General features: G+C 50.7%; 1 protein-coding gene and 1 long non-coding RNA gene across 4 annotated transcripts in view; both read right to left on the reverse strand.

Moving 5' to 3' along the window:
* The window catches only part of DLG3 (discs large MAGUK scaffold protein 3), a 186803-nt gene that overhangs the window by 160100 nt on the left and 3440 nt on the right, over positions 1–23263 (reverse strand). For all 3 annotated transcript variants that reach the window (XM_067547973.1, XM_067547972.1, XM_067547974.1), the window contains exon 3: positions 1798–1946. In XM_067547973.1, coding sequence (XP_067404074.1) covers positions 1798–1946 — 149 coding nt within the window. The remainder of the gene's footprint in view (positions 1–1797; positions 1947–23263) is intronic.
* Positions 4437–6373, reverse strand: LOC137153016 (uncharacterized). The gene is made up of 2 exons (XR_010919677.1): positions 6167–6373; positions 4437–5181 (listed from the first exon to the last, which is right to left on the reverse strand). It is a non-coding gene; the product is annotated as an uncharacterized lncRNA (long non-coding RNA).

A 23263-nucleotide genomic window follows, 5' to 3' on the forward strand; every position in this document is an offset into this window, starting at 1 on the left:
AGGAGTTACTAGGTGAAATTTAACAGCCTGTGATATACAGGAGGTCAGTCTGGCTGGTTTAATGTTCCCTTCTGGTCTTAACCTCTATGAATCTATGTATTTATTCCCATTTGCAGTCTACTGAATCTAAAGTTAGACTTTTAGGACATCTGCTTGGCGGAGTTAATACCAGTGGGTGGTGAGTGCAAGGGGCTGGTTTTCATTCTTGTACTTGTATTTAGATATTGCCTGACCAGCAAGACAAACTGATGGACAAGAGGATAGCTTAGGAACTAGGTTATACTGGCACTTGGTGTGGAAGCCATCAGCTCAGTATCCCAGGAAGACGTCTGTGTGTGTCCTGCTTGCTGAGGGGAGGAAGTCAAGCACCCATAATCCAGGGTCCAGAAAAACCTCTCACCTTCACTCTTTCCACCCTGAGCAGCTGTTCTTGCCAAGACAGTCGTGTGAATTACCATCCACTGATTTTAGGCTTTAGGGAATGAATGGAAAGGAAAAAGAAAAGCTCTTGAAACTACTCTTTGATCTATGCTAGGGAAGAGTTCCACTGCAGACTGGAGCTCACTGGTGGAGTCCCAAAAGGTTCAGTTCTCTCTGGTCACAGTCAATACTACATGAAGCCCATAGGTGGTCTGGGCTCAGCTGCCTGCAATATACAGATGAGACAGCTCCATCTGCCCTTCACCACACATGACCACATCACTACCAAGATGGTCCAGGGCTTGGCGAGATCAGCTCAGAGGTGAAGAAGCTGGACCTGGGCAAGACAGAGGCTATGCTAATGGGCAGAGGAAAGCACTCTGAAGAGTTTGCAGCCATGGTGCAAGTCTCCTGTGGTCGAAGGTTCACCCCCACAACTGGTCAGAGCCATCTGCAGGTTAGGGTATTATTTGTTCCCTTACTGAAGCGATGCTGTCACAGCAGCATCTGCAAGCAATGCTTTCTGCCATCTCCAGGTGGCCAGAAGATTCCACTCCATCCTGGCGAACGATGACCTGGCCTCTGTTAGATGCACCTTTCTCGCCTCCAGTCTGGATTACAGCCATACCATATGCTTGGCCATGAGGCCATAAACCCTTAAGGAAGTCAAACAAGTACAGAACGCCATAGCACGACTCCCAAGTGACACAGGCTACTGTGAGCACATCAAACCTGTCCTCTATTCCCTGCATTTGCTTCCCCCCCCCCCCACACACACACGAGTTCAAAGGTCTCGGTCCTCATCTTCAATGCACTCAACGGCCAGGGCCCAGAAGCACATCTAAAAGATGGCCTGATGCACCCGGATGAGGACAGTGGTCAACACTTCCACTCCTCTGGCCCAGTGGAACTTTCTGCTCTCGAGATAAACGTGGTCTGTGTAGGTGACAGAGCTTTCTCCTGGGTTCACCTGAGACTGTGCAATGAACTCCCACCATTCCAAACCGTCCGTTACAAGTGCCCGGCCAGGAGTGGATGGGGGAGAGGACAAGCCACACACAACAGACATTAGTCACATCACTTGATGCGTTACTGGAAGGTGCTCAGATACCATGGGGATGATGATAGTTTAAGAGCCTATATTGAACAGAATAAAAGTGTCAGCATTGGCTCCCCCAGGCCTGTACTGAAAATAGCTGGTCTGCCTGGGTAGTGGGACAAAGCCATTTGCTGCATAGTTACAGATTTGTTAGTTTTCCCAGGGGACTTTCCTTTTTCCTCATTTCACTTGTATCTATGCAACTGGCGTGGGACAAAGTGGGGAGAGTTTGGATTTTCATGCAGCATAGCACAGAAAGGGAGAGTCAACCTTCTTACCTCCAGAGTACATTTGGGATCTCCAGGGCTACCACGTGAGCCCAGCCCTCCTGCAGCATGCCAGTTTTTAGATGTACGGGGCGCTGGATCTGAGATCTCATGCTGCGGGTATGCAGAAAGTAAGCTCAGCTTATAGAACTCCTGAATATCTGCAAAATAGCATGAGAAACATCCATAGAACTGGGGAATCCAAACCGAAGAACAAGGAGGCCCTGCCCAGTGAAACACAGCCAGGCCTCCACGCCCTCTGCATTCCCTTCATGTTTAATGACTTTGAGACCTGCTGCGGATAAACTTCTGCCCTGATAACTTTCTTGGTACAGCATTCCTCTGGCTCCCAGTCTGTGTGGCCCATAGGACAGCCATACTATGCTATCTAGAACGCACTTCACTGCGGGGTGTCACTGTGAAAGCAGTGACACCGTGGGCTACCAGACGTCTGTAAGGAGCTAACATGTGTCCCATGGCCCAGAGGCAGGTGCTGGACACGGTCCCAGTGCCAGGCTCGACAGGCACTAGCCCACAGAGGGTCCCTGTAAGCACTCCAGCATCTCCTGTAAGTAACAGAGGAGTCATTTCTTGGGACTGGCAGGAAAACAGGGGATGCAAGTACCCCAGATGCAATGACTAACGGTGACAGCGCAAACAGCGCCCGGGAGTTCCCGACTCTGCCCTGAGAGGCAGTGTGGTAAGCAGTATCAGGTAACCACCATGTCTCACTGGGGCCCATCCACACTATCCTCCCGCCAGCTGCATGTCCTGTTGGCCCCCATGTCCAGCTTGCAGGCTGCCTCCTGCTGCTGCTACTGTAGCCCCCAGCCATCAAGTGGTAACAAGTTGCTTCCAACCCCGGCTCTCGGGCTGCCTGCGCCGTGGCCTCTTTCCACAGCCTGTTTCCAGGCCCCTGCCTCCAGCTGGCTGCTCCTGCTCACATGCAGCCTCAGCTCCCTCCTGAGCCTGGCGCCCACAGGATCCTGCTTCCCTCTCCTCGTCCCTCGGCATTATGGAGGCGTCACGGGCTAAGTGGTGAACTGGCGAACACGGTGCTGGGCCCGGGCCCGGCCAGGGGCGTGGGACAGCGCCAGGAATGAGAGCCTAGGTCCCGTCCATAGGAGCTATACAGCCAAGAGCTGCTCCCATGTTATTGCCAGTCCTCTCCTTCCCCAGGGAATCCTATTGCCCAGGCATAACAAAGAGGTATCCAGAGAGCCTTGTGCCATTTAACCCTTCATTTGATATTAAGCGTGGGCTTCCCCAGAGGCAGAATGGATGTAAGAGTATGGTGGACTGCCTGTTAATCCACACGCACAGCGCAGAACCGCCCAGCTCCTGGGCGCCAGGAGATCTGAGTCAACAGCTAAAAATAAAACAAGGTCCAAACCCAAGCATAATAAATAGGGATGTTTCTACCAATGGGTTTGTCCCAATTGGCTGGCCAGCACCAAGCCAATTAAAGGGTTGCACGCGAGATTCAGTGTTAGGTCACCTCTGCTCCATGCCTTCTCCCGCTCTGCTGGCCGGTGCGGAGCTGGGCAATGGGTTCCCCAGGAGGCTGGCTAATCGATCTGTAATTATTACATGGGAACATACCATCAAATCCCAAAGCTACGCACAGGGGGACAGCGGAGAGGCCAGTTCTGGGATGCCCCTTCTTCTAGTTTAGTGCTGTGCCGCCTAATGAGCTGACAGCTGCATTCAATCCCTCCCCTCGAGGTGCCGTCCCCAGAGGAATCCGCTGACTCCCAGCCAGCAAGGGGCGAAATTCACCCTGTCAGGCAGGAGCCTGACCCCTGGGCTGGCTCCCAGAGGAGAAATGGCTTCAGGAGGGGAGGGAAAGGGCACCTTGCTCGCTGGGACCCACGAAAGCTCCCTGAGGGGGAGCCCTGCCCTCTCAGAATGAGGGCACGGGTGCCCCCCCCCAGCCAGGCACCCCAGAGCCAGTTCTCCCCCCACAGGCTGCGGCTGCGCCCGGCCCCTGAGCGCGGAGAGTGGAGCCATCACGGGCAGAGTTCAGGCTCCTCAGTCTGGAAAAGACACTCCCTCCATTACAGCAAATGCACCTCTTCCAACCCCAATGCCCCCCGGGGCAGAGACAACTCGGGAAGCCGCCTCACCGCAGGGTGGGGAGAGGCAACCCCACCACCTGGGCCGGGGCGACCGCGGGGGAAGGCGACGACGTGTTCAGCACCCACCACGCCTCAGGGCTCAGGGCGGGGGAGGGAGGGATGCTCACCTCAGGGATGGGAGGGCGGGGCGGAAGACGCTCAGGCCCCATCTCTCATCAGGGCTGGGGCAGGGGGGGAAGCTCAGGCTCCGAGATGGGCTCAGGCCCCCGTTTCCCCTCGGGGCTGCAGGGGGCACCTGGTTCACGTGAGGGGGAGAGGGTGGGAGACGCTCATGCTCCACCTCTCCTGTGGCCAATAAAAAGCATCCAAAATGCATATTTTAAAATAAACCCCAGGATGTTCTGGGTCTGCATTCTTGAAGTTCACAACCCTGGGCACCTGCCTGGCCTGGGCCGGTAGGAGGAGAACATACACAAACCCTTCTGAGACTAGGTTACCAGTAGGAGGGATTCCAGGGCCGCGGGTGGGTGCCAGCCAGGGTGTTCTGGGCCGTTGGGGAGACTGTGGGGTAGGGGGCAGTTGACAGTGCTCTGGGGACCACCCGGGGCCGTAGGATCTAGCAGCTGAAGCATCTACAGCCCTGGTGTGAGCCAAGAGCAAGCCCCGGAGCAGCTTCTCCCTCTCTTTCGTTATTTCTACAGCCCTTGGGTGAGCCCAGCAGGCTAACACGTCCCAGCTCGAAAAGCACCTCTCCCTCTGACCAGCTTCTGGACAGGCAGCATACAAGAAGGGCTGAGGCCTAGGAAGAGGGTGCACCCAAGCCAGTTCGCAATGGAAAGCAAGTGGGTTTTACAGGGATCTGACTGGGGAGGCAGAGGAGATCGTAACCCTTCCGTGACCGCTATGCAGGCCTGACATGAGCCCCTCAGGCTGTGGATCTGTGGCTGGAGACGCCTTTCAGTCACATCAGTGTGTCCACTAGAAGGGAGTGAGTGCGAGAGGTGGCCAGGAAGGGCAGGAACCAGCCAGCAACTCTCAGAATCCTCTGAGACACACAAACTGCGCAGGAGCCAAAACACACCACCCAGGGCATCAGGAAAGAGGTGTTCTCCGTCCTTCCCCCTCCGGGACAGCTGGAGAGCTCAGTGGAGGAGCTCCGTCCTCCAGACCCATCTGGCAAGTTTCCCCCGGCCAGTGAACAGGTGCTCGGAATTGCGCACACACGGGTTTCCCCTCAGGCTCTGCCCTGCAACATCAGACAGCCAGCGTGCCCCGCTCACGGTCGCCACCATCTGCCCACGCTGCGTGGCTCTGCGAGCTGCTTAGTAGGGAAGATTATGAAGCAGGAATAAGCCCTTTTGTACGAGAGCAGCAGCAGCATTCCCCCAGTGCAGGGCTGAACAAGGCAGCCCTAGTGCACTGGCCTGCGCGTCCGTCAGGAGCAGGGTGTGCTGAGGTGGGACGGGGCTTGGCTGACATGCTCTGAGCTCCTGCTCTGGTGGCAGCTCACTGGTAGTGGGAACAATGCCATGAACTCATGCGGGCTGCAGGGTGGCTGTAGTGTATGCTGGGACTAGGGTGACCACACGTCCCAATTTTACAGGGACAGTCCTGAGAGGCAGGGCTTTTTCTTACATAAGCCCCTCTCTCCCCCCATCCTCTGTCCCAATTTTTCACACTTTCTATCTGGTCACCCTAGCTGGGACCCACACCAGCACGTGCAGCAGTCCAGAATCCAGCAGTGTCATAAAGCCGCCTTCTCTCCCCAGACCCCACTGCCCCTTCCTGGGCCATGGCATATGCGCGTTCTCCTGGAAAGGAAGTACAGAATCTGGCCCAGTGTCCAGAAGAGAAAGTGGGGCAGCAAACAATGCCAGGGATAAGGGAAACCTGGGCCTCATCTCTCCTGGACCCAAGTAGCACCCCCTGTGTATGTATACACCACATATCCTAAAAAGGCCCAGGAACCAGCCAGCAAGCCTAGTTATCTCCGACATGTGTCATAGCACCCAGTCACTATTGAGCAACACAAACAGGCTTTGTTTTAGTGAGAAAACATCTAGCCCTCTGTCATAAAAGTAATCATTATGTAACAGAGGAGCACTGGCTCCTCACTTTCAGATTATTCTCAGCAACTGCCTGGACTGCACTAAACTGATGAAAATACAAACCGGATTAAACCCCACCCCTTCTCCCTCGCTAGCGTGTCACCACACAATCCAAGTGCAGTAAGCGCCAGGCTGGCCCAGCCCCTCCCATCCCCAGTGGGATGAAGCCTTGGGTTAGTATTTTTCAGCACTCACAAGCAGGTGAGGCACTTCCTAGAGCAAATGCAAAGGTCCTGCCCCAAAGCAGTGGTCCTGAGTCCATGTCGGTCATGTGCAGGGTCAGGGACTAATGGTCGATGGGATGCAGTAACAGCAGGGCAGGGCAGAAGGCAGGTTACAGCAGTGTCACAGGAGTCCCGGTTAGGGCATTCACTCATCAGGAACCGGGCAAGTTTGTTGTTCCCTCTATTTCAGTTAGACACAATTATTACACAAAACCACCGGTACGAGAATCTTACAGCGGCTCAGCTGAGCACTCAAGTCAGGAAGGACCAAGGTTAAGGTTTCATTGTCAACTTTAAGGGCCAAATTCTAGTCCATTACACTGGTGTAAATCCAGAGTCACTCCACTACCATTACTAAGAGTCACTAGAGATTTACATGGGATAATAGAGATCAGAATTTGGCCTTAACCTTTCCCCCTGGGTTGGGTAGACACATCGTGTAAATATTATTGAACAGCTACGTTGCAGTAGTGTCGAGGCCAATGAGGCTGAGGGCCCATCATGCCAGGTGCTGTACAAATAGACAATGACAACCCCTGCTCCAAAGAGCATCCAGCTTTTAATGATATGATGAGAGACTTGCTGAAAACAAGCTACAGCTTTCCCATCCCCTCAGATTACATTGGTGTAGCACTTCAAAATGTCTGGTGATCCTTACCCACAGCACTGACACTGCAGTCCTGAACATACGAAGCCACTTTGGGAAGCTATTACTCTCGGTCCTTAACTGCTGTGTTCCACCCCCCAGGGGTCTGTGGGCTGGAGAAGCATGGCATCCCTGCTGATACGGTGATACTGCAAAGCAGATCCTCTCAGCCCTAGGGACACGGACATTGACCTATGCCCCAGGCTGGAGTTCACATGCCATAGGGGTGGGGTAGTGAATATTTTGGGCAGATACAAAGCTCCATTTCAGCCTGGCACGCCCATGCCCTTTCTCTCACTGTGGTACTGCAGGGACAGGGGCAGGACGGTTGCTGGATGAATGTGTAGGGGCTGGGCCAGGGGTCAGAAGGGAGTTAATTTGCTGGTTGCAGACTCCCTCAGAGGAGCGGCAGAGAGCTGAATCAGCTCCGGCTGTTAGCCCAGGACCTTTGGCTGCCTCGCAGCAGCCAGTTTGTGCAGTGACAGCTCCTGGGTATTTTCAACAGGATTCCAGCCTGTGGGGGTGCAACGGGGAGGCTTTGTCCTTTACATTGTTGCCCGCTCATGGGGGTGCTTCCTCCTAGGGTGGGTTTGTGCTGGGAGTGCCCGCAGCAGCTCTGCCTCTACCCCCTGGCTTAGCTTTCCCACCCTTCACAGAAGATGCAACAGCTCCTTTCAGCCACAGGCCTGTTTTCTGGGAGTGAAATGTCAAGGGCACATTCTAACTGAGCCGTTTCCTCTTGGCCCCTCCCAGGCTGGCCCTTCTCTGGTGCCGCAGACATCTAGCTTCCCTCCGTGTTCCCTCCAGCTGCTTCCCTGCGTGTAGCACAAACAACTTGAGTTTGAAACCTATGAGCCAAGCCTCGCCCCCTTACTCTGCCCTGGCTAATCCCACCTGCTGTGACACTCGCTCACCACCTCTTCTTCCCCGCTAGACTCACTCACCCTCATTCATTCCCTGCCCCTATTCGCTATCACCTCCCTTCCACCACTCTCTGCCCTCACTCACTTTCACTTCCAGCTCACACGTCCTCTCCGTCATGTTCGCTCTGCGGCTGCGTCTACACTGCAAGTTAAGGTGTGCTGTCACCACAGGTAGGCATACCTGCACAAGCTTGAATCTAGTTGGTGCAAACAGCTGTGATAGTGAGGGTCTGCCAGTGCAGGGTCTGGCGCCAGCTAGCCACCCGAGCCCACTGAGGACTCTTGAGTATGTACACGGGTCACCGGAGCACGTTGGGTCCATGCTGTCACTGCTATTGTTACCCATGGTAGCTAGAATACAGCTAGTTCAGCTGGTCCTTTAACAGAGACTCAGAGCTCATAGGGAAGGTCCCGTGGGAAGAAAATCTAAGGGAAAAGGGAGTGCAGCAGAACTGACAGTTTCTCTGGCAGGAGACAATATTAAAGGCACAGCTGTAAACTATCCCAATGCGAAGGAAAGAAAGATTGGAAGAACAGTAAGAGGCCATTATGGCTCCATCAGGAGCTCTTTAATGACCTGAAAACCAAAAAGGAATCCTACAAAAAGTGGAAGCAGACAAATTGCTAAGGAGGAGCACAAGCATTTAAGAACAGAATCAGAAAGGCTAAAACACAAAATGAGTTCCACTTAGCAAGGGGTATAACAGGCAGTAAGAGGTTTTTTTAAATACATTAGGAGCAACAAAAAGATGAAGTAAAGTATAGATCCTCTACTTATGAGGAAGGAGAGCGAATAACTGATGACATGAAGAAGGTCGAGGTGTTTAATCCTATTTTGCTTCAGTCTTCCCTGAAAAGGTTAATGGTGACCAGATGTTCAACACAATTAATATTAACAGCCGGGGGAAGGAACACAAGCCAAAATAGGGAAAGAACAGGTTAAAGAATATTAAGATAAATTGGATGTATTCAAGTCAGTGGGACCTGACGAAATTCATCCTTGGGTACTTAGGAACCAGCTGAAGCACTATCAGAACCATTAGCAATTATCTTCAAGAACTCATGAAGGACAAGGGAGGTCCCAGATGATTAGAGAATGGCAAATATAGTATCTATTTTTAAAAAGGGGAGCAAAGAGGACCCAGGGAATTATAGACCAGTCAGCCTAACTGGATATCTGGGAACATCCTGGAACAAATTATTAATCAATCTGCAAGCACCTGGAGGATAATAACCTGGAGGTTATAAGAAATAGCCCCATGGATTTGTCAAGAACAAAACATGCCAAACCAACTTGATTTCCTTCTTTGACAGGGTTATTGGCCTAGTGGATGGGGGAAGCAGTATTAATAGATCTTGATTTTAGTCAGGTTTTGACAGTCCTGCATGATATTCTCATATGCAAAGTAGGGAAATGTGGTCTAGATGAAATTACTCTAAGGTCGGTGCACAACTGGTTAAAAGACTGCATCAAAGAGTAGTTCTCAATGGTTCACTATCAAACTGGGAGGGTGTATCTAGTGGGGTGAACAGGGGTCAGTCTCGGATCTCGTACTAGTCAATATTTTAATTAATGACTTGACTAACGGAGTAGAGAATATGCTTATAAAATTTGCAGATGATACCAACCTGTGTGGTTGCTAAAACCTTGGAGGACAAGATTAGAATTCAAAATGACCTTGACAAATTGGAGAATTGTTCTGAATTCAGCAAAATGAAATTCAATAAAGACAACGCCAACATACTTCACTTAGGAAGAAAATATCAAACGTACAACTACAAAATGGGGACTAACCTGGGAGGTGCTAATACCGCAGAAATTGATCTGGGGATTATAGTAGATGACAAACAGAATATGAGTCAACATGATACAGCTGCAAAACAGACTGATATTCTGGGATGTATTAATAGGAGTTTGTCTGTAAGACCAGAAGATAATTGTCCCTCTCTACTCAGCACTGGGGTAGCATCAGGTGGAATATTGTCCAATTCTGGGCATCACACTTGAGGAAAGATGTGGACAAACTGGAGAGTGTCCAGAAGAGAACAAATATGATGGAAGGTTTAGAAAACCTGAGTTATGAGGAAAGGTTAAAAAACTAGGCATGTTTAGTCTTGAGAAACAAAGACTGAAGGGGAACCTGATAAGTCTTCCACTTTGTTAATGGCTACTATTAAGAGGATGGTGATACATGGTTCTCCATGTGCGCTGTGGTAGGTCAAGAAGTAACAGGCTTAATCCAGAGCAAGGGAGATTTCAGATATTAGAAAAAAAGTTTTCTAACTATGAAGCTAGTTAAGCTCTGGAACATGCTTCCAAGGGAGGTTGTAGTAGTTTGTGCATGGCCCCCTGGCTGTTCAGGCCCTCGGCCCCCACAAACCACCTCCAGACCACCACCTCATGCTCCACCAGTGTGCTTTATTTACAATGGGCTACCCACCACCTTCTACATACACAGCTCCAAGCAGTCTCAGGTGTCTTACAGACTCAGCCCTTAGTCCGCAAGGTGCTCAGCCTTCCCTTACTGTAGCTCCTCCTGTTCTGGCTACTTGTCCTGCCCCTTCCTGGGAGCTTTTATAGCCCCCCCCAGGTTCTCCAGCTGTTCCTAATTCCCTCCTTGCTCAGCTGGCTCCCATCTACCCTTAATGAGGGCTCAGCAGCAGGGGCTAGCTACTCTCACCCAGAGGGTCACGGACACCGACGCCATAGCTGGATGTGATGGTTTCTTCCAGCTTGACTTTTCTCTGATTCCTACCCACACTGCAATGACACCTTGATTTGTGGTGTAGATGTACTTGGGTGTGCTCATGTAAGACCTAAAGGTGGGGAGGAGAGAGGGGCAGAGGGAGAAGGAGCCTTGGGGACAATGGAAGCAGCCGGAGGAAGAAAAGGGAGCCTGGGAGCAGCTTCCCCCTACCTCTAGCCCTGCGGTGCCAGAGGGCAGCATCCCTCCAAGGCTGGTTCTGATCTATGGATGGTGCCTACCAGCATGGGATGGCAAGTAGGCCACCCCCTACTCTGTAAGGATCCACTGAGAAATATTTGATCAGATAAAAGACTATTTTCAAGCAAGAATCCCAAAAAGGGTCAGATAGAGAGAGACACACTGAGGGACACTCTGGGCGTGTGTCCTATTGCGTGCTCTCTGTAGTTTGCCTGTTGTCGAGGGGTCATTTTATCCAGCACACCCACCCACCCACCCACAGTCTCAGAGCCCCGCATAGGTCAGGTTATCCAGGGAGAGACTCATTCTCCTATTAATCAGTGCTTACAGGAGCAGCAGGTGCTGGTATCTGCTTCCCAGGAGACAGGACACTGCATGAGGTCCACAGCAGTGTTACTGGCAGAGTGGAAGAAAATGGGATACAGGGCCATGGATCCTCAGCAGTGTGTGCAGTGATGCAGGGCAGTCTATGGCGGATCTGGCTGGTTTGCCATGATTTCGTAGGGATCGTGTGCAGCCCATTGGACATACAAGGGGCGCAGAGGGTACAGAGCAGGAAGCTGGGGCAGCGCACCGGATGCTTATACAGATCTGGGAGGGGACTCTGCAGACTGCCACGACTGGGGTAGGGCCTGCAGTAATGAAGTGATCAGGCTTCCCGAGGGCCCAGCAAATCCTCCAATATTAACTGTTCCACCAACGCTGGAGTCTTTCAGTGACAGCATGTGTCCCGCACAGGGGCCTTGCAAGCTGCACCTCAGTAACCAGCCCACAAAGGAGCTGTCAGGGGCTGCTTCCTGCACAGCCTCTGCTGTGAATGTCAGTCAGGACAGCCCAAGAGAGAGACCTGGAATCAGGCTGCCCGTGCGCCCACGGACAGGGGCCTGAGTGCCTGGCACCAGCCCCAAACATTCAATCATCGTGAGATGACTTTTAATAGACTGGATTATGCTTTTTGGGCTGTCGTCTCATTTTGCACCCCCCTGTGCCCTGTGTGTGGGAAACAATTACAGGGCTGCCCGCTCTGCCAGACTGGCGTGAGAAAGGCAATGTGGTCCTTGCTACAGCTCTTGCCAGAGGCCCCCGCTGATATCAGGGTGCCATTGTGCTAGGTGCTGCACAAACACCTAGTAAGAGACCGTCCGTGCCCCAGAGCTTACAGTCCAGTCTAGTGCGAAGCATGGCAGTGAGTGTGCGACATGGGAACTGGGACTCACTCAACTAATTTCCTCTAGGGTCCACCCAGCAGCTATTGGATGGGAACGACTTTTAATCCCTGCTGGGCTGGACGAAATTCAAATCTGTGCCCAGCAGGTGAAAGACCCCACAGCACATTAGCAATACCCTGAGACAGCCAGTCCCCTAGGAGCACTAGTGCTGCACCTTCGGAAACAAAGCCACTCTTTGGAACTTTCAGGTTATTCAATCAAGTTCTTACCTTTCTGGAGCTCAAACACACAGGCAAAATTTCCCACACACCCCCCTGAATCTCAGACACACTCAGCCTGCCACACCCTGCTCCCGTTCTGAAAGGGACAGCTCTCCCATGAGCCAGATACAACTAATAAAAAGGCAACAATAAAACAATTGGCACAACATCCAATCTCACTTCTACGTACAGTGTTTTGCAGACTAAAGTGCTCCAACAACTTCACTAGGCCCTTATGCTAACTTCTCGACTTAGACGTATTTGGTTGAGCCCACACCCTTCATCTGAAGAGCACAGACCTGCTCTGCTTCAGCAGTAGCTAAGGGCCCGTCTATACTTGAAATGTGGCACCACTGCTGCAGAGTTTCAGTGAAGACGCTGCCTGTGCTGACAGGAGGGATTCTCCCGTTGGCTTAGGTAATCCACCTCCCCGATGGCCAGTAGTCAGGTTGCCAGGATAATTTGTTTGTCGACCTAGCACTGTCTACATCAGGGATTAGGTCAGTTTAATTGTGTTGCTCAGGAGGGATGGATTTTTTACACAACTGAGCGACGTAGTTCAACTGGCCTAATTTCCTAGTGCAAACCAGGCCTAAAAACCTGCGATCCTCTTTGCAAGTCAGCCCAGAGAGCCAGCATGCACACTGCCAGTGCTTTACACAAGTGTTGGTGAGACAGCAGCGTGACACTGAGCACTAGGATTCTTGGTGTCAATTCTCGGCTCTGGGAGAACATGCTGGGCTAAGGTTACAACCGTCATAGCCAAATGTAACAGAGCCTTTCCTTGGGCTGTCTGCAGGCACTGGGCCTGGGGCCCTTGGCCGGGGAAGCATGAACTTCTCCTAGGTGGGCTAAAGAAGCAGATCTCTCAGGGTCCATCTACATGCGCTCCGGTAGCTGTGGCTGGCCTGTGCCAGCTGACTCGAGCTCGCGGGGCGCAGGCTAAGAGGCTGTTTCATTGCACTGCAGACGTTGGGGCTCAGGCTGGACCTGGGCTTGAGGACCCTTGAGGTAGGAGGGGCTCAGTGCTCAGGATGCAGCCTAAGCCCGAACACCTACCCACAATTAAACAGCCCCGGGAGCCTGAGTCCTCTGGGCTTGAGCCCAAGTCAGCTGGCATGGGCAGACCTGGTCTAGAAGCTCTGTCAGGGTCAGCAAGCACTACATGGGGGCGAGCTGCTGGAAGTGACGCTGCGCCGCTCATCGCACAGACTACACAAGCACCTCATTCAGCGTGATCCTTCTGTCGGCTACATGGCAAGTTATCTAGCACTCATGAGCTCTGGGATAGCAGTGCGGCATGCCTCCCACGGGACTGCCTGGTCCTATGGGGCAGTCCCTTCCACCCCCACCCCCGGTCACAGAAAGGCTGCAGGTTTGAGAGACTCCTGCATTCTTTGAGCGAGCTGGCCGTACTGTTTCCATGGCCCCCGAGATCCCTGAGTGTCTGAACCTCTCCCTGGGCAGCTTCACTAGAAATCACAAACTTGGCTCCCCAGTAGGAAATGAAGAAAGAGGTCAGGAGGCAGCAAATCCTGTTTTCCCTGCACATGGCCAAATATTTTGTGTCTGAGCCCAGCGCTCATGCATTCCTGAGCAGCAGCAGCAGCAACACCGTCCAGAAATAATCACCCTCTCACACAGCGTCTCCATGCCAAGCACAGCCTGTTCCCTGAGCAGAGCTGGACGTAACCAGTCACTCCCCAAAGCCCATCCACACAGCAAGCAACCCCGTCCTGGCCTGGTAACCACACCCAGAATCCCTGACAGCCCGAAGTGGGGGTGCAGGCCTATCTGCTGGGATACTCTAGCAGGGGAAGTCAGGTGCCGCCCAGGTCCGGTAGGAGCAGGAGTGCAGATAGACACGGGCCTGGCTCATGCTTTTGGATCCCCTCAAGGCATAAACAGGGCCATCAAGGAAGCAGCCACCACATTCCTGAATGCATGCAAAGCGACCCTCCTCAGCCTGGGAACCGTCTGCCTGTCTGTGAGTCTGCGCAGATGCCACGCTGGGGCTGCCACGCTGACTGGGCACTAGCAAGACATAAATATTCATCATCCTCCCTTTGGATAGCTCACACCCAACACCACAGATTTAAGCCAAGTATGGACTCCAAGCAGGAGAAACACCAGCCCAATGGGAAAGTGACAAGTGGGAGGGAGAACAGACTGAGAATGAAACTGCCTCCCCCCCCGCTACCCCGCTCCACTGGCTGCCACGATCACCTTCAATAAAGCCACGTGCAAAAATGTGGCTGCGGCCACCTTGAGACCAGAGTCCATTTGCATTTAGACTGTCTAATGTGCGAGCACCTAGATGCCCCGGTTGGGGATCAGGACCTCATACTCTGCACTGTACACACCTATAGTAAGAAAAGAGTCTCAGCCCGAAAGAGCCTGTAATCGACACACGGGATGAGACAAGAGCAGGGAGATAAAACAAATAAAGGGAGTGGAGGAGAAGGTACACAGTGAAAGGGCCCATGGCAGCGTCTGCACACGCACATCTGCGTGCCCTATGGGTGTTTGTCGACTGCAGGCGCTGAACTCTTGCTAACAGGGATCGATTGGCCCATCACTGTATTTAGTTTATCCCAAACCAACTAGACCCTCAGAGACGACTCTGGAAACCTGGTCTGTGCACAAACAGTGTGGATTTCAAATGTCTGGGATATGGAAATTCCAGCTAATTTGACAGGGCCTTGCACCTGGACTCTCCCCCAGATTATCCTGGTTTGAACCAGACTACATGGGGATTTCTCCAAACGCCACTCCTGCGCCAACAAAATACCGCCAGCCAGTTTATCTTTCTCTCTCCTGCCAACAGCACAGCGCCCCATGTTCTTCCACCCTCCCTTTACTGGGCAAGGGTCTGCATTCCACTCCAAAGCCATTTCCAGCTCTGTCGCCGTTCCCAGGAGGGAACAGCCAACTGTCATTCATAACTCCTGTATCTCGGGGAGAGAGGACAGACTCCTCAAGCCTGGAAGAAAAGGAAAGCGAGGCAGAATGCAAGGAGTGAGTCTGGCAGTAGAGGAGAAGACCCTACACTGAATTTCCGTGCCCATATGAAATGGGTTCTGGCTGCAGCTAGGTGTGGTAAAGGTGCAAACTGTCTAGGTAAGATTGTGATGTGCACTTCAGGAATGCCTGAAAGAGAACGGCTTGGGCCAGTCTTACGGCATTACTTTACATGACACGGTGTACTGGGAAAGGACAGATGGATCCCCTTGGGCTTTCACCACCTGGTCGTTGCTGACCAGATACTCTTGAGCTCTCACTTGCACAATGGTTTATTTAGAAGATTTCTTACAAGACTGAGACACATCTCTGAGTTCTGGGGAACAGCAGTTCTGGGCAACAGTAGGAGCAGGTCTCTTTCCAAGGGCCTTGGGAATCAGATATACCTTTAAGGGACTTCTAAAGACATTTTGGAATTGCTGCACATTTCCTTGGAGGCTTGGATTCTCTAGGCATCTGGCAGGTGGAATCCAAGAAGAATTCATATAGGAAGCTCCTGGGCCTCACTGGTTATTTCTGCTGTAAATTATTCCCTGGTATTGTCTTTGTATTTTTGTATCTTAAGAGAAACTCATAACAAGTTCCAGCCCAGAATTTATTCTGACTGGTACAACACAGCCAGCAGCCCCTGGGTTTTAGATGTCAAATTATTTCTGTTAAAAAAAAAATCTGTCATCAAGGTCTGACATTTTAAACTGACCTCATTTTTATGCAACCCACAAAAATATTATATTTGGTTGTTCCCCTGCTGGCTCCACAACAACTAAAATTAATGGTAGCAGGAGTGCAAGTGATCACGGCTTGATCACATTTATAATGTGCAAGCAGAATAAAATCCAGACCAGTAAGCTGTATACTTGGCAGTTTAACAGGGCCGATTTCACAAAGCTGAAAATAATTCTGAGCCAAATCAGCTGTGATGAAGAATTTATTCAGAAAAATATGAAAGATGATCAGAATTAATTTAAGAACTTTAACTTTACTAGCTGTCCAAGAAGCCACAATCCCCAATCAAGGCAGAAAGCCGTACTGGTTCAAAAAAGACCTGGTTTAGAGGGGAAGTGAATGCAGCTATAAAAAAATACAAACATTATATATAACAAGTGAAAGAAAAGGGAAAGCTGATAGTAATGGATATAAATTAAAAGAAGTTAGGAATGATAGAAAATTGGTAAGAAAAGCAAAGGGACACAAGGTTAAAACTATGGCCAGCACAGTTAAGGACACTAAGAAGGAGTTTTTAAAATGTATTAAGAATAAAAAGAATCCTGACAATGGTGTTGCTCAATTACTAGATGAAAATAGTAAAATTATCAGTAATAACCAGAAAAGGCAGAAGTGTTCAATAAATATTTCTGTTCTGTATATAAGGGAAAAACAGATGACATAGTCTTATCACATGGTGATGAAAACACGCTTTCCGTTCCACTGGTATCTCTGGAAGATGTTAAATGGAAGCTACTAAAGTTAGACATTTTTAAATCAGCAGGTCCAGATCACTGGCATCCAAGGGTTTTAAAAGAGCTGGCTGAAGAGATTGCTGGACCGGTAAAGTTGATTTTCAATAAGTCTTAGAGTACTTGAGAAGTTCCAGAAGACTGGAAGAAAGCTAATGTGGTGCCAATTTTTAAAAACAGCCAATGGGATGGCCCAGGCAAAATTATAGGCCTGCCAGCCTGACACTGATCCTGGGCAACATAATGGAGTGGTTGATATGGGACTCAGTGAACAAAGAATGAAAGGGGAGGGTAATGTAATTAATGCAAATCAACATGGGTTTATGGGAAACAGATCCTGTTAGCCTAACCTGATATCTCTTTTTGATTAGATTACTAGTTTGATTGATAAAAGTAATAGCGTTGATGTAATATCCTTAGACTCCTGTAAGGCATTTGACATAGAACCACCCGACATTTTGATTACCAAACTAGAATGATATAGAATGACCATAGTGTTATATGCAGTGATGTTGATCACAGGATATTAGGGAGACCTTATTGAACCAACTTCTGTTGGTGAGAAGGACAAGCTTTTGATCTTACACACGGCTCTTCTGCAGGTCTGGAAAATGTATTCAGTGTGTCACAGCTAAGTACAAGGTGGAACAGATTATTTCCCATTCAAGATGAAGTGGCCCGTTAACACCTCTCCAGTCATGGACGGAGGGGAAGCTGTGGAGGGAGGGGTTATAGATTGTTGTAATGAGCCATAATTCCAGTGTTTTTATTCAGTCTATGATTTTTAGTGTCTAACAAAGTTAAGAATTTAAACTCCCAGGCGTGTTTTTTGAAGGTGTTGTGCAGATTTCCCTTGAGGACGAGGACTGAGAGGTCAGATACAGAGTGATCGCTTCGTGAGAAGCGTTCACCCTGACAGTGATGTGATGTTTGTCTTTTAATCATTTTTCTGTGTTAGTTCATTCCAGAGCATAGAGACTGTCCGGTTTCAACCACACAGTTGCTGGGGCATTCAGTGCGCTGGATGAGGTAGACCCCATGTTGCGATAGGCATGTGTAGGACCATGGATCTTGACTGGCGGGTGCGGATCATAGCAGTGGAGAAATGTCAGCAGGTTTTGCATCTGTTCTTCTGGCAGGGTCTGGTGGTGCTTTGAGTTGGTGTGTCCTGGTCTGTGGGGAGTTTGCTTCTGATGATGAACTGGGTGAGGTTGGGGGATTGTTTGAAGGCCAGAAGAGGGGGTTCAGAAAAGATTTTTCAAGATGGGGTTGGCCTCGAGTGTGGGTTTTAATTGTTTGATGATACCCCGTATGGGTTCCAGTGTGGGGTGGCAGGTGACAATTAGGGGTCAGTGGTTGGAGTGGGTTTTATTTCTGTATTGAGGCAGGTCTCTCGGGGTATTTGGGTGGCCCATTCCATGGTAAGATCTACTTCTCTGGTGGAGTGTCCATGTTTGATGAAGGCGGTTTTGGGTGCATGAAGGTGCATATCCTGGACTTTCTCCTCAGAGCATATTTTGTGTTACCTGTGTGCCTGGCTGTAGATAATCGATTGCTTGGTGTGTTTGGGGCAGTTACTGGATGTATGAAGGTAGGTGTGGCAATCTGTGGGTTTCTTGTATGTGTGTATCTGTAGGGTTCCATTACTGAAGCTGATCATGGTGTCTAGGAAGATGACACTAGAGGGTTGAGAACTACTTTGCTAGTCACTAAAAATCATGGACTGGATAGACGTACTGTATTTACACTTTATTACAACAATCTTTAATCCCCTAACACACACCCCCAGCCTTTTTTATTTTTTTAAATTTCCCCCTATGACTGGGGAGGTGTTAACAGGCCACTCTACCTCGAATGGTCCCGTACAATATGTGCTAACTACCTATAGCAAACAATCTGTTCCACCTTGTATTTAGCTATGACACTGTGAGTACATTTCCCAGACCTGAAAAAGAGCTCTGTGTGCACTCAAAAGCTTGGTTCTCTCACCAACAGAAGTTGATCTAATAAAAGATATTATCTCCCACACCTTGTCTCTCTTATAAGATTAACATGTACACATTAAATGGATTAAAAATGGATAACCGATAGGTCTCAAAACGTAACTGTAAATGGAAAATCATCACTGAATGGGTGAGTTTCCAGTGGGGCCCTGCAGGGATCGTTCTTGGTCCTACACTGTTTAATATTTTTATCAATGACCTGAAAGAAAACAAAATCATCACTGATAAAGTTTGCAGATGACTCAAAAATTGGAGAAGTGGTAAATAATAAAGAGGACAGGCCACTGATTCAGAGCACTCTGGATCGCTTGGTAAACTGTGCTCAAGCAAACAATATGCATTTTAATATAGGTAAATGTAAATGTATACAACAAGGAACAAAAGATGTAGGTCATACTTCCAGGATGAGGGACTCTGTCTTGGGAACAGTGACCCTGAAAAAGATTTTGGGGTCGTGATTTTGGCTAATCAGCTGAAGATGAGCTCCCAGTGTGATGCTGTGGCCAAAAGAGCTAATGCCATCCTGGGATGCATGAACAAGGGAATATTGAACAGGAGTAGAAAGATTATATTACCCCTGTATTTGGCACTGGTGAAACTGCTGCTGGAATACTGTGTCCAGTTCTGGTGCCCACAATTCAAGAAGGATGTTGATAAATTGGACACAGTTTAGAGAAGAGCCATAAAAATGATTAAAGATTTAGAAAACATGTCTTATAGTGATGGGCTCAAGGGGCTCAATCTATTTAACTTGAAGAGAAAGTTAAGTGGTGACTTGGTTACAGTCTGTAAGTACCTAGCTGGGAACAGATATTTAATAATGGGCTCTTCCATCAAGCAGAGAAAGGTCTAACACTATCCAATGGCTGGGAGTTGAAGTTAGACAAATTCAGCCTGGAAATAAGGTGCAAGTTTTGCATCGTCAGAGTAATTAACTACTGGGACAATTTACCAAGGGTCAGAGCGGATTTTTCATCCCTGACAAGGTTTACCTCAAGATGGGCTGTTTTTCTAAAAGCTCTGCTCTAGGAATTACTGTGGGGAGGTTCTGGGCCGTGTCGTACAGGAGGTCAGACGAGAAGATCGCACAATGGTCCCTTCTGGCCTTGGAATCTAGGAGTCTTTGCAAACAAAACCCCCTGAGATGGTGTCACCAGGCTGCCCTCTCTGGCCCGGTTGCTGGGGTCCTCCCTCGGGCTCTGTCTCCGGGGAAGGCCACAGCAGCTCCCTACACAAGGGGAAATCGCTCGCTCCTGGCGAGCCAGCAGTCTATTGCTCGACCCTCAGGCAGGGCGAGCGAGCAAGGCAGCAGTGGGTTCGCTCTCTGGTGCGGAAGGGAGCAGGAGGCTCTCTTCGGGGTGGCTAGGGAAAGGGCAAAGGAAGGGGGACGCAGGCCCACCCGTCTCCACTGCGTCCCAGCCCAGGGCCCTAGCAGTGGCAAAAGCGGTTGCCACTGTGTCGGCGGGGCTCCCGCCACAACACGCCGACCAGGCCTCAGACTCGGCCACGAGCTATGGCTGTCCCTGGGCTACTTCCTCCCGGCTGGCCCAGTACCTGTCTCCTCGGGATCGCGGGGGTATTCCGTCTGGGGTTGGCCCGTCAGTCCCTCCTCATCCACAGGCGGCAGTGCGGGGAGCTCCTCTTCGAGGGGCAGCTCCTCTAGGTCATTTGGTGCGGGGAGGGGCCCGGCTTCCGGCAGCTCCTCCAGGTCCTGTCCGGCCTCGGGGGGGTATCCTCCACCCGGGTTGCTCCGGGGCCTCGGCCCAGTCCCGGGGCTCTGGTGACTCGGTCCAGTCCCGTGGTCCGGGTACCTCGGCCCAGTCCCGTGGTCTGGGTACCTCAGCCCAGTCTCTCTGGCCGGGTTGCCTGGTCCAGCTCTGGGAAGGCCCTACCGAGTCTCCAGGCCCAGGCGGGCTGGGGATGGTCGGCGGCTCTGCTCCGGCCTAGGCCTCTGCCGGCAAGGCAGCACATCTGTCTCCGGCAGCAGTCTCTCCCTGACTGAGCTCTGGGGCTGGGCTTTTATACCGCCTCTTCCTGTGGCGGCTCGCCCCGCTGCCGCCGACTGGGCTGGCCGAGCGGTCCTATCACGGCCCGGTTCCCTGGTTGCCGGGCAGACCTAGCTGTGGGCCTGATTGGGTCCATTCTGGCTGCTCGCGCCCTCCCTCGGGCGCTGTCTCTGCGGGAGGCCACAGCGCCTTCCTACGGATGGTTATCAATTTGGTATCAAATAGCTAACCCCAGAAAAGTAACGTGTGAGCACACCAGGCCAGGCCAGGGATCTCTGTGTAATCAGAAACCCGCTCTACACGGATCAGTTTGTCAGAGGAAATGTCAGCAGCAGGAGGCCATTTCCCTAGGCCATTCGGAAGGAGGACGTGAGGCTCACCTATCGCTGGGGTTAGTCAGTCTTGTGGGATACACTTAGAGATGCCTTCCAGACAAATTGTTCTCTTCTGGCCCGGAAATGGGAGGTGGAGACAAATCACCTGCCACTGGGTTACGTCTGTTAAAAAGACCTGTCCTTCTCGTGTAATGCAAGCCAGCACGAGTCAGCAAACGGGGGCAAGCCCCTGCCACACAGTAGCCCGTGAACCATGGCAGCTGGGGGCTGCTGCTGTCTCTCCCAGCGACCATGTATCCTGCCAGCAGGGCCCACGCAGAGCACGGAGTGGGAGAGCAGTGAGGCAGCAGCGTGTCCCTGAGCGTGCTCAAAGGAGCTTCCGTCTATCCAAAGGGGAAAGGAGGTGGGAGCCAGCATCCTAGAAATACATGTCCTGTCTCACCAACTTCAAAGACTCTGTCATTACTAGTTCATAGTCCTTCATTTAGCAAGACAGGAGGAATGCCCCAGTGGTTAGGGTGTTGGCTGGGTTTCAAAAGACCCTCGTTCAATTCCCTGCTCTCCCATTGACCTTGGGCAAATGATTTAGCCCCTGTACCTCCAATTGCAGCTGTACAATGGGGATAACAGCACTGCCGTGTCTCATGGGGGGAGGGTAACTGCATTAAGGATTGTGAGGTACTACGGTGACAGGGGCCGTCTAAGGACCTTGGCTAGATACCAAGTGAATGTCATCAGGTTGCTCAGAACCAGACTGTGGTTCTCTCACAAGTATTCACTATTTTAGCTTATTATCTAATAACTCCTGCCAGTATGGTTTTGTCTCTAGATTGTTGGAGCATTCAAAATGGGAAGTGTGTTCATTTTGATTGGTCACATGGTATGGCTTGTACACGCCAGTGTGACTGTTAGACTCGGGGTTCTGCAGGGAATTCTGCCATTCATGAGGTCAGAATTTGTTTGTCTGTTTGTTTGTATTCTAGAATAATCACTCAACATTTGCTGCTTCCAGAAACAATCCTGACCATTACTTTGTTTGCTAGAAAATTCATGGGCAGTGAACAGGAAAGGGGCATGAAAGTAGCAAGTCAGTTCATGTAAGAATTCAACAGGATGCTTGCAGGAGTTTCTCTCACTGTATTTGTCTAGTTTCTAATAAGACTCCGGCAGGAGTAATTCCAGCAGGAGTAACTGGTGTACTTCCAAGGGGTTGCTGTGCTGTGAACCAAGTGAGGGGAAGGCATTTTCTGTCCTCTGACCTGCAAGATGGGGCTGGCTGTTATGTCCATTTCCTGTGTGTCATATTTTTCCCCTCAACACGTTGTATTCATTGCAAATATGCCAGGTTCTAAGTTCCTGGATGACAGGGCTGCATTGGGAGATGCTTTCCCAGCCCTGTGAAATATTGTCTCCAACAAGAAACAAATGGAGAAAAATCTAGTTCTTCCCAAGGGATGATAAGAAGAATAGAGAAAAGCAATACAAGCAGGCTTTGAGAGGCAGGGGCAGGGACGTGAAGGTGCATAAAACTCCATCACACGATCCACAGCTGACAATGTTGCAGCAGAAGGCACCAGGGCTGATTGGCCACAAACACGTTTGCACAATGCAGTGAGTGCTTTATAAAACTTCAGGGCCCCTTAATGTGCACTCGTCTGGGCATTCTAGGGGTTAAAAACATCCACACTGCCCCACAAATCTGCAGTGAAAAGGAAAGACCGAGGCGAGGCGTCACTTAGAATATGAAGCCCAGTCAGTAAAAGGAGCATTCTGGGAATCACAGTCCACAGGACCTAGGAATGACCCTCTTTGCCTTTCACTATTACAGTTCCTGTCTCATAGTTTAATCCATGTAACAGCTCTGGCTTTAACGAAGCTTTGAGATCTTTCACAGGCTTGGAATGGGATAGTCCTGTGCCACTCTACTGCACATGAGGAGTGGGGTATCTGGGCTCTGCTCTCTGATTCCTTCCCCAGCTCAGAAGACTCATTGTTGCTCTCAAACAACCTTTTCCGGCCCGCTCAGGACCTTGGAGTCAGGGGTGATGGCAGACAAAGAGGGGATCCAGAGTTCCCTGGCCTCAGGCCCCAGACAAACTGTAGAAAAAACTGCACACATGGGCTGCAGAAAGTTACTCAGAACTCCTTCACTGAGGAGTTGGGTTTGTACCCCAGCCACTAGGAGATCAGATCCTCACCCCTAGCTCTTGGGGGGGTGCTCTGACGCCGCATGGTTACACATATGTGTCCACTCCAGAGCGGCTGTCAGTGTAAAGCCAGCAGCCCTCTCAGGAATAGTAAAC

Source organism: Emydura macquarii, unplaced genomic scaffold, assembly GCF_026122565.2.
Source record: "Emydura macquarii macquarii isolate MOO-44397 ecotype Brisbane River unplaced genomic scaffold, CSIRO-AGI_Emac_v2 contig_1253, whole genome shotgun sequence".
NCBI classification, from domain to species: Eukaryota; Metazoa; Chordata; order Testudines; family Chelidae; genus Emydura; species Emydura macquarii.